The sequence below is a fragment of the Saimiri boliviensis genome, chromosome 11 (genome assembly GCF_048565385.1).
Source record: "Saimiri boliviensis isolate mSaiBol1 chromosome 11, mSaiBol1.pri, whole genome shotgun sequence".
NCBI lineage: Eukaryota > Metazoa > Chordata > Mammalia > Primates > Cebidae > Saimiri > Saimiri boliviensis.
In genome coordinates this window covers 55,326,582-55,338,519 of record NC_133459.1, presented here as the reverse complement: position 1 = coordinate 55,338,519, position 11,938 = coordinate 55,326,582, and the positions used below count along the sequence as shown (strand labels likewise).

The 11,938-nt window shown below is 45.0% G+C and overlaps 1 protein-coding gene across 1 annotated transcript in view; it reads right to left on the bottom strand.

Moving 5' to 3' along the window:
• Positions 1-4,508: 4,508 nt before the first annotated feature.
• Positions 4,509-11,938, bottom strand: part of C8A (complement C8 alpha chain) — a 63,351-nt gene continuing 55,921 nt past the window's right edge. The window contains exons 10-11 of the mRNA XM_003921508.3: positions 9,856-10,078; positions 4,509-4,962 (exon numbers count right to left, since the gene is read on the bottom strand). Of these exons, the coding sequence (XP_003921557.1) occupies positions 4,811-4,962; positions 9,856-10,078 (375 nt within the window). The 3' untranslated portion in view covers positions 4,509-4,810. The remainder of the gene's footprint in view (positions 4,963-9,855; positions 10,079-11,938) is intronic.

Below are 11,938 nucleotides of genomic sequence, written 5' to 3'. Positions count from 1 at the left end.
CTCCCAAAGCCCCACCTCCTAATACCATCCCATTAGGGATTAGGATTTCAACATAGGAATTTGGGAGTACACAAACATGCCATCCATAGCATATGAGAAGAAAAAAAGAAGAAATAAACAAATCTATAATGTCAGGTAATGGTAATTCTGCATGAGAAAAATAAACGAAGATAAGGGTGAACCTCTTTACATAGGTTGGACAGAGAAGGTCTTTGGAGAGATGATACTGGAGCAAAGACTTGCATGAAATGAGGAAGTGAGCTGTGGATGAGCACACTTAGATGGTGAGCATCTCAGGCAGAGAGGACAGCAGGTGCAAAGGTCCTGAGGAAGGGAGGGCCTCGTGTGCATGAGGAATGGCAAAAGGGCCTGCATGGCTGGAGCAGCATGAATAACTGAAGGGAAGGAAATGAAAGGGAGCCGAGGGCTAGTCACACAGAGCTTTCTTCCTCACATCAGGGACAATAGATTTCTAGCACAGAATCCAATCAGAGAGATAAAGGTGGAGGGGGTACGTCAGCCTCAGAGATGTGCTTTATGAATCCAGTTTGAAATTCATGGCCTTTATAGCAATAGCTGTGGGCTGCTGAAAGCCCAAGAGCATACCGGGGTAATCAGGAAAGGGGCTGTCTGTGGGAATCTCCCTGGAACCAAGCACTGGCTGCCCTCAGGAAAGGCCCAATGACCAAACCGAAATTCCAAACTCAGTCATCTCCAGCCTGACAAATTCCAGCACCATTACCCAAAGAGCTGAGCAAAAATTGCCCCGCACTCTATCTCTTGGTTTTCCAGCTCTGTCACTTTACACATTTCCCCTGAAGAATTGAGCCCCTCCTTCTGCTTTCTATGATGCTCCAACTCTTACTGTGTCTGAGACTCTGCTGGCCATGTCCTGGCTGCCTGCCCTGCTCCCACAGCTGGTTATCTCCCACGGGCCCCTGGGCTTCCTGCTGCCTGGGACCTATTGCCATTGTTCACAGATCTCCCTTACCAGACTGCCATCAGTGAGGAATTTTTTTAACTTGATTTGATGGACTCTTGCATGGTTCCATCCCTGAATTCTTTCAGGGATGGGACCATGTCTGATCCATTTCTGAACCTCCAGCACCCAGCATGGGGCCTGCACAAGAGATCTCCAGAGAGTGTTTTGCCCATTTCTGAAGTGAAGGAATAGCACTGTAAATTTTCTTCATGCCATTCTGCTAATCCGTATCATACCCCCTTCCTCTCATGGCACTCAGCAGCTTCACTTTGCCATCTCTCATTTCTGCAATGTGGCTTTTGAAGCCTACCCTTTCTCTCTGTCCATTTTCTTCACCCTAAAGGCATATAGTTCAGAAGAGATTCACTGAATGATGAACTCTTTAGATCTTCCTTTCTCTCAAAAAAGAAAAAAAGAAAAAAGCCTCTCCTTATTGCTTTTTATTCTGTCATTAATTTGCTTTTCAAAAGACACCTTGTCAAGCTGAAGATTATGTCTTTAAACCATGTATTTACACCCGCTACCTATAAAACCATAGATCTTAAAAGACCTAAGGGAAAATGCATCGGATGAATTTTATGCTTTTTGCTTTGTGAGAGCCAGTCATTCTTGAAGACGGAAAGCTGCTGATGTAGTAAAGGGTTGCTATGTTTGAAACTGCCACTGTATTTTAATTTCTAAAGCTTCTAGGGACATAGCATCCTCAAAGGAGTGGGACAGACACTGGCTTGGGTTCTCTGGCTCAGAAGATAGGAAGATGGCATCGCTCAGCTGGTGATTTTCACTCACAAATGATCCAGGCAATTACATAATCTCAGAGTTCTCATCTTGTGCCCAGATTACTACGCTTACCTCCCACATGAGCCTCTGGTTTCTTCCTCTCCCCTGTGTCCCACACACTTTCCTCCAAATCCCTCCACCTGCAGACAAGAGCAAAGCGTGCTCTGTGACCTGGCTTGCTCTGTGCTCTGCGACCCATGAGGCTCAACCTCGCTGAGATCCAGTTTCCTTAGCTGCACAATGGGAGTTATTAAACAAACCGTAAGAGATCTCGCATAAGACTAGTTAAAATAGCACAAATAACTTTGCTGTCCCTTCTCTTTTGTTTTGTCCCTGTTACCCATGTGCATATAACGATTCCTCTACTCTCAAGAGTCTCAACCTGGGTTGCACTCGGGGAACTTCTAAAACTAAGGCTGTCAGGCCAGGCGTGGTGGCTCGTGTCTATAATCCCAGCACTTTGAGAGGACAAGGAGGGTGGATCACCTCACCGTAGGTCAGGAGTTCAAGACCAGCCTGACCAATAAGGTAAAACCTCATGTCTACTACAAATATGAAAATTAGCTGGGTGTGGTGGCATGTGCCTGTAGCCATGGCTACTTAGGAGGCTAAGGCAGGAGAATTGCTTGAACCTGAGAGGCGGAGGTTGCAGTGAGCTGAGGTCCAGCCACTGCACTCTAGCCTGGGTGACAGAGCAACACTTTGTCTCAAAAACAAACAAAACAAACAGACAAAAACTACAAATGTCTGGTCCTTACCCCCAGGGATTCAGATTTAATTGGTTTGAGGTGCAGCCTGTAGACATCACTGTTTTAAAAACTCCTCAGGTGATTCTAACATGCAAGCAAGGCATTTTTAGGTCAAGATCAAATGTTCTCTGTAAAGTGCCCACGTGGCCTGGTCAATCTGGCCCCTGGTCACTTTCTAGCATGTAACTGTCACTACTCCGTAAATAATGAATGTAGGTTAATTATTAATATAAGTTAAAAAGTAAAAAGCAAATTAATGACAGGATGAAAAGCAATAAGACAGTCTTTTTTCTTCTTTCAGACAGAAGATCTAAAGAGTTTAGAAATGAACTTCTAAATCACATGCTTTAATTAATAAAGTCTTAATAATAATGATAATAAGGGTGATGCTAATAATATCTTGTGTGACAGGCATGGTGCCAAGTGTTTCATGTGCCTCATTTTATTTACATGCATTATAGTCCCACTCCCCATTCCCAACATATATGCAGCTGCACACCCCCCACCCAATTTTCTTTCTCACTTTCAGACTTTGTCTTATGCTGAATTTCTGTCTGAGAGATCTATTCCCCGTTCACCTAGTTGAAAAGAACAGGGCCTGAGGAAAGCCCCGTGCCATTCACAACATACAGACTCATGGAAAGGTAAATCTCTCTCCTACTTGTCCTCCTTCAGCACTTATTTTGTGTGCTACATATTTTGGCATTAACTCAACAATTAATTTCCCTAAAACTTCCTCTAGTTGTTTCCTATACATAAGTCTTATTGTCACTCTAAGAAGATTGAGGACTCTGGAAGGACTTGAAGCATCAATATATATGTCAGTCACCAGGCATTTCTTGAGTACCTACTAAACCCTAGGATTGTAGATTTGGCCTTCAAGGAGCTCACAGTCTAATAGGGGAAACTGATGGATAAATAGAAAATTCAGTGCTACCTAACATGGTCTCTATTTGAGGCATGATTGAGTGCTGTGGGATTCTGAGACTGGCTGGTGTGATTGGCTCTCCCAGGGATGGGTCAGAGGAGGTGGATTTTGGCCTCTTCACCCTCCGCTCTGGGAGGCTGACCAATGTGCACCTCGTCTATGAACTGATTCTTCAATTCATTCACTTATTTAATCACAGCTACTTACTAAGGCCCTGTAATATTTACGGCACGAGGCTGGCCTCAGGGGCTACAGTGATAAACAAAATAAACCTGACTTCTGCCCTGAAGATTATTATCTCTCAGGAAAAGATAGACCTTAAATTGTCACAGGAGATGTGGGACTGAATATATATACTATGATCTAAATGTTTGTGTCCCTTCAAAATTCATACATTGAAATTCTAACCCCAAGGTGATGGCATGAGGAGGTGGGAAATTCGGGAAATGACTAGGTCATGAGAATGGAGCCCTCATGAATGGAATTTGTGCCCTTAAAGGAGGGACCTAAGAGACTGCCTAGCCCCTTCTGCTGTGTAAGGACACTGCAATAAGACAGTCCTGTAAAAACTAAGAAGTGGACCTTCACCAGGCACTGAAACTGCCTTGATCTTGGACTTCCCAGCCTCTAGATCTGTGAGAAATAAATTTCTGTTGTTTATAGGCCTCCTGATTGATGGCATTTTGTTATAGCAGCCCAGATGGACTGAGATAATAATAATTACTAGTTGTGAAAACTGCAATGAAGGAAAAGAAGTGTTCTATGAGAAAATAATTAGGAGAAATGTGACATTTTGTGGAAAGAATTTAAGTGAACTAGAGAGATTAATTGAATTAATAAATGAGTTCAAATGAAGGAAAATTGAAATAACTCATCAATTTTTAATATTTTTTCATTATTTCAGAGTGTCTACTTATCCTAACAATTAATAATGTTTCTATGAGTGAACGAATATTGCTATCAAAGAACTAAGAGAATTCTCATCCTACTTTGTTTTATTGGGCATTGATTGTTTCAGGTGTCTGCTTGCTTTGTCTCTGATGTTCAATAAGTAATCCCTGGCCATGGATTGAGTTACTCTCAGTTTTCCATTTTATTTTATTTTATTTTTTGACCATCCAAAGTGCTGTGAGCAGGACAGAGCTTCTAGTTAACGGTCAACACCCAGTTGCTGAATGAGTGATTGAATTTTGTAGGTAATAGAATAGTTGGCTGTAGATGGCAAGATCTAGTCTTAGGCCTGGAAGCAGGCAGAACAAAGAAAAAAGTGTGCTAATTTGCATCTTGTCTCAGCTGAAAGAAGTCTGTATCCAATAGTCAGTGCGGGAGACAACATCCACAGCGTCTGGCCCAGCCTGTGCCCAGAGGCCCTTAGCAAGCTTGCGTCTGTACTTTCCGACCTGGACACGAGGCCCCTCCATTCTGAGGTGCGGGATTGTCACATTCTCTCCTCCTTTCCTGGGTGCCTGCTCTGCACACAGACCAGGAGCTCCAGCAACTCCAGCTCCCATCTGTTTTGGCTCCTGCAGAGGAAATTTCCCAGGGAGAAAGAGGTTAGCATATAGCTAAGAAGGGAGGGCCTGTCTAGTGACAAACAGGGAGGGGTGGGTTGAACCCTTGGGAGACAGACTGGCCTCCTCTTCTTGGGTCGACAGCAGCTTGTTGGAGGTGTGAATAAGTCATGTAGGGTCTTTGCTCCTTTGTTAGTCTAGCGGTAGCAAGGGATATCTGCAGAGATAATGGCAGAGAGGCTCTTAATTGCCCCTGGGGTCTCTGTCCAGGGAGTCGCAGAGCTGCTATTGAGGGAGGGCCATCTGTTGCCAGAGAGTGGTCTGCAATCCCTCCTTGGGGAAATGCCTTCCGGTAGCCAACCAAGACCTCTGTGCTCACTGCCTTGCACTTAATTTGAAACTCTGGATGGAGTAGGAAGAGGCCTCTGGGAGCTCATCTCATGAAATTGGAATCTGCAGTTCCATAGAAGATGGATAGTGGAGGGAGGCAGGAGGTGTGCTCTTTTGGAAGAATGACACAGAGTCACTGGAGGCTGTGAAGAGTGGGGAGCGCTGGCCCACTGAGGAGTCAGGGAAAAGGTGTAGCCAGACACCTCTCTGGAGAGGATTGCTAAACTTTTAAGGATCTGCAAATCAAATCCCTCAGACTCTGGCAATGGAGCCGCAGAGGGTAACAGACTCTGCACGGAGCATTCGAACACATGCACTGACCATGGAATATCTGGAAATCTTAGCTCAGAGAATCACCCTAGCCTGGGGCTTAGCCTGAGTTTTGGACACTGTCATATGAAAAGGATAGACTAATCCAATGGGTTTTTTTTTCTATCGTTATTTTGTTAATCACAATTTCATTTTTCCTAAACGAAATCTTACGTGGACCCCAACCTCTAAGTCAGATGAAAGTGGAGCTGCTCTATTTGAAGCTGGATGCCTGTCAGGCTCACCCTACTCTGCTGGAGCGGTTCTGAGACCCCAAGGCTCCTCAGATCACAGTGTGAATATCATTGGATGGGATTATCTCCAAGTTCCCTCCAGCTCTGTAATTATACTCCCTGATGGGGCAGCCACAGCAGGGCTCTCTCTTTCTCCCACCTCCATGCCTCGGTCCCCATAGGCAAAGGCTTGCTGGGAAAATTCCCAGGGACTGTAATGGGCCTCCAAGGAATTTGACTGCCCTACCTCAGACTTCCTTGCCAGCCCAGTATCCATCAGGCTGAAAGTTCAGTATGACAGCCCCAAGGCCACCTGATGTCCATACCTTGCGTGGAGCCAGGTTGGTGGAACACCATGAGCTGCCTGCAATGAACTGAGTGCACCACCTGCAGGAGGAATGGCACCTCGGGAGCAGCCCTCTGTCTCCTCCCTTTCTGCAGATCATTATGTAATGCCCATTCCTTCTCTGATGCCCACCACGTGCGCAGGTGTCTCAGCATGCCTGCCACTGAGCCTGGCCCTGGACCATGGAGAGGCAAGTCTGGGTAACCCATACTCCCTCTTCTCTCTGCCTCTTTGCTGGGTGGACAGGAATCCAAGAAAGTCACTGGTTCTAAGGGCCCTTGGAGTGCTATAATGAAATTACTCTGGCAAAGCTCACATCTGTTCCTTTAAGCCAGGCCAGGTTGATAACCATTAACTGGTACATACCCTACTTTCCAATCCCTAAAGTGATAGTTACTAAAGTTGTCTGAGACCCTCTACTCTCATTTCTCAAATTTCCTGACTCTTAGGATGTGACTCAGTGGGGTGTACTGATTCAGAGATTGGGTCCTGGGTCCAAATCCTGGCTCTTTCATTCCCTAGCTAGGTGACCTTGAGCAAATTATTCAACCTTCCTTCTGCTCTGGTTTCCTCATCTGTAAATTGGGACCAATAATAGCATTTATGGCATAAGGTTCTTGGGGAAATAAATGAGTTCATATACATGCTACTATAATGGCTGCTACGAATAAGGCTTGGTTGTATTTTTTGGTCATTGATCTTTGTTCCCCTTGGGAATGCTGCCTGGCCAATGGGAAAATGGCAGCTGCAGCCCAGTCGATATCCTGCTTTAGAAGTCAGGAAAGCCCTGGGCCCTGGAGCTGGGCTGTATCAGTCCAGAGTGGTTTTCTTTTTCTCTCCCAATTCACCCACCTGCCAGGCAGTACCTTTTTCCAATTCACATAAGGCAACTGTGTGCCAGCCTTGGCCCTGAGAGTTGGTCTCCCTGGTTTGTATTCTCTGCATGCTCCTTCATGATGTCTTTGGCTTTCACTCACCCTCTTGGCTTACCTCTTTCAGCGTCCCTCCCACAGGACACAGGCAGTTCACTGGGACCCAGATTCTATTCCCTTTTGCTCGCAAAGGAGGTATCTGAACAGGTAACAACCCAGAACAATCCTCTACCAATGAAACATCCCACATGAAGCTGTCTCTTCTTTTGCTTATTCTAATAGAGCCTACCACAGGTGTTAACTAGTTTAATCCTCAACACCACCTCTGAGGAAGTTTCCAATATAATCTCATTTTACAGGGTATGCCTAGGTGCGAATTGTCAGCATTAAAAATTAAAGATCTGGGCCAGATGCAGTGGCTCAGGCCTGTAATCCCAGCATTTTGGGAGGCCAAGGCGGTTGCATCACTTGAAGCCAGGAATTTGAGACCAGCCTGGCCAACATGGCAAAACCTCATCACTACTAAAAATATAAAAATTAGCCAGGTGTAATGGCTCATGACTATAGTCCCAACTACTTGGAGGGCTGAGGTGGGAGAATCGCTTGAACCCAGGAGGCAGAGGTTGCAGTGAGCTGAGATCATGCCATTGCACTCCAGCCTGGGTGACAGAGTGAAACTTCATCTCAAAAAAATAAATAAATAAAAAATAAAAACCTAAAGATCTGTTTGATACCTGAGCTATGCTATCCTGCCTCCTATTTGGAACAACTCTCCAATAAGGAAATAACAACTCACCATCTCATTTTTAAACCAGGTCTACTACATGAGGATCCCCTTGAATCCTAAAGAAATTGGTATTTGTAGTTTGAAGTTTAAAATACTTAAATTCAATTTTGCATTTAACGATATTAAGCTTCAAACTACCAACTGCTCACCATGCTGCTATCCTTTGTTTAGGTCAGAGACTCAGAAATTCTGGGGGTAGGAAGGATCTTGAGGCTGTCTTGCCCAACCAGGAAGAATAAGTCTCTTCCATTGCAACTCCCTGAAAAGTGCTCATCTATCTCCCTCCCTCACTCCTGCCACAGTACATGCAGCAGAAACTTCTCCCTCATTAAGCCCTAATCCCTTTGCTGTAGTTTCTCTCCTTTAGTCCCACAACTTAATCTCAGTGGCTGTAGAATACAAGTTTCATGCTCTCTCAAATGGTAGTTTATGTGGACTTTGTCCTTCCTGAGTCTTTCTTCTCCATGTCAAAAGTTCCCAGTCTTTCCATATCTTCTTCTTAGTACCTAGGTTTGAGCCTTCCCACATCACTGGGTTGCCTGCTTTCCTTTATCAGTATCTGGTGAAGTGTGCCACCAAGAACAGAGATCCTAATATGCCAGAGAAGAATCTTATCCCGGGCTCTTGACTTCCGTTACCCCATCTTTCACTCTGGGGGCATCTGAATCAGGCTCCCATTGAGTGAACTGGGAAGAGTGTTTGGACTGTTTCTTTCACATGGCCATTGGGCCACATGGCTTCAGCACCATTCACCCTGTGCTCAACATTTTGTTTTCAGGGGTCAATTGTAATACTTTGGATTTGCCTATCCAGACTTCTTTGTCTTTCCCTGTGTGTTTTCTTCATTGAAGTAGCCAATTTAGGCTAATACATACAATGATTAGGTAGCCCATATGCTTTGTCATCAATGTATATACCATACAAGCAGTTTCACATGCTTGAAAAATTGGGAGCTTAGGAATTGGAACATGCATAGAGATTCTTGGGGCTAAAAGGAAAGTTAGATGAGAAAGCTAAACCCCAGAAAGATGTAAATAATCAGTGTCCCACAGTGACTTAGTAAAGCAGCTGGGATTCACATCCATGTCCCCAGACTTCCTAGTTTTTAAGGGATGGACTTTTTAATGCTTGTTTGATAACTTTCTTCCCTGGTACCAGTTGGTTCATGTTGCAGCTATCTGCATTTAAACCTTCCTTGCCCAAACCTTGTTTTTAGTCATAACTCCTTACACTATAATGATAACTACCTATCTCTTTTAGTGAGTTGAATTGTGTTTCTCCAAAAGATATGTTCAAGGCAAACCCTCATTACCTGTGAACATAACACTATTTGGAAGTAGAATCTTCGCAGATGAAATCACATTAAAATGAGGTCATGCTGGATTAGGGTAGGCCCTAACCCAGTGACAGGTGGTTCTTATAAGAAGAGAAACAGAGTTATAGAAGGAAGAATGCCATATGAAGGCAGAGGCAAAGATTGGAGTCATGCATCTATAAGCCAAGAAATGCCAAGGATTGCTGACAATCACCAAAAGATAGGAGTGGGCATGGACCACATACTCCCTTGGTCTCTGGCAGAAACCAACCTAGCCAACACACTTGACTTTGGACTTCTAGCTTCCAGATGTCCAAAACAATATACTTCTGTTAGTGTAAGCCACCCAATTTGTAATGATTTGTTATGGTAGTCCTAGGAAACCAGTTCATTCCTCCAGGAATGAATCCTGTTGTCCATATACAACTTGGTGAAAAACAATTCACCTCTGAGAAAAGGTCTTGATGGCAGGGAAAAAGCACAAGAACCACTGAGTGTGATGGGTGAGTAATAGAACTCTCATTACTGGGTGGTTCCTGGGTAGCGGCTAGGAGGGCTCAGAAAAGAGGGACTGGGAACCCCAAAAGTCCTTTCTGCACTGGCCCCTTTGAGCTGGGCCAGGCTGGAACTGGGTGGGGATGCGCGGGCCTTACCTTCTATCTGTGCTTGCTCACAGGCAGGGCCCAGGTGACCCACATGGCACTGGCACTTGCAGCTGGTGCCCTGGAGAATGGGCATCCCCTTGTGGAAGCAGGGCCCACAGCGGCAGCTGTTGAATTCCATCAGATACTGGTCCAAGGCACGGCGCAGGTTCTGGCGTTTGACCTCTAGCGGCCCCAGGCTTGTGTGCCTCAGCAACTCATGGATAGGCTGCACCTGTGGGTGCAGAAAGACCACAGGGCTCCTCTCTGGGCTCCGGGTACTTTCCCAGAGCCCAAGAACTGACTACCAAGCTTCTAGAAGGCCTGCTACATGTTAGGCACAGACACAGACACCCAACCTCTCCCACTACCTTGAATCCTCACAGCCACTGTGTGACACAGGTATTTAATTTCTCCCAGCAGAAGACATTCAGGCGTAAAGTGTTTAAGTGACTGGCTCAGAATCACACACTTACTAAGAAATAATAATGAGGATCAGGTTTAGAGAGAGGTTGTTAAGAGTCCCAGGCCACACAGCTGGACGTGAGCCACATTTACCTAGCTTTTACCATGTGACAGGCCTTTTCCCTATATCATTTCCCTTGATCCTCACAATAATCCTGGAGCAATGGGTGCAATCCTCACAAGAATCACCTACCTAACTTGAAAGCTGTGCACTCCTAATCCCAGAGTAACAGGTCAGCTTAGAAGTTATTTGTGCCAACTCATATGCCCCCTCCACCACGTTTAAGAAGCAGGAAAAGTGTGTGTTTTGATTGTCAATCTTCAATGCAGGAATTAATAACATCCTTGATAGGTAGATTTGTTGTCATTGACGAGCGATTCTCCTAATGGTGTAACTGTGACAGCTAGGTGTGGCTGGGTGGGGGTTTATTTACATTGATGCAACCCATTCCAGGCATGACCATAGTTCAGGGTTTCTCAACCCCGGCACTATTGCCTATCAAGTTGGATAATTCTTTATTGGCAGGAGTAGGCTGTCCTATGCATTATAGGCTGTTTGCTATAGCAGAGTCCCTGGCCTCTACCCACTAAGTGCCAGTAGCCCCTTTCCAATTGTGAAAACTAAAACTCTCCTGACATTGCCAAATATTTCTCAGGGGGAAGAATTGCCTCGACTGAGAAGCAGTAGATGAAGCACAAGCAGCATTGAATCTGGAGCTGGAAAACCTGGCTTCAAACCCCAACTACCCTGCTTCCAGCTGTGTGATCTTTGGTACATGACACGCAGAGCCTCCTTCCTCATCTGCAAAGGGAGAACAGTCATCGCACCCTCCGGGATTATTATGAGGATTAAGGGAATGATATAGAGGAACAACCTGTCACATGGTAAAAGCCAAGTAAATGTGGCTCACTTTCTAACTATATGACCGGGGACTCAACTACCCTGTCTAAGCCTGATCCTCATTATCTAGAAAATGAGAATAATAATTCCCAGATTTCTTATGAGTATCTAAAGAAGTACTGAATGTGAGATACTACTGTACAAGGGAAGAATGACATAAAATAAAGCACGATTTTTGTTAGATGCATGTGATAATAGGAAAAAAAAAATCCTGTATTTTTCAAACTGCATGCACATATGGTGCTTATCTTCAGCATGCTTACAATGTTACACATTTTAATACATTCATAAAAGGAAGGATCTTCTCTAGATCCCTCATTTTAAAGGAGAGGAATCTGAGGCCCCCAAAGGGGAAGTGATTTGCCAAGGTCACAGAGCAAGGCAGCAGTGGGACTGAGCCACATTAAGGCAGTCTCACTTTCCTGGAAACAGAAGTCAACTGCGGGCACTGGCAATAGCTTTGACTGGGTTCCTGGAAATGTGTGCAGAAAGACCTGTGGCAAACAGACTTTGGTCTGTGGTCAGGGGCTGCAGCAGAGGTCAGCAGGCAGGTGATATCAGGACTGATAGGGCCCCCAGCCGAGGGGAGAAAACCACTTACTGGAAGTTCAGGGAATTCAGTCCCATTGTTAGGAAGTCAGTGTATAATAGGTTGCCCTGTTGGCCTGGTCAAAGATGACTGTTAGATCCAGGGAAGCCCAGGACCATTGGGCAATTTCTCTTTGACCT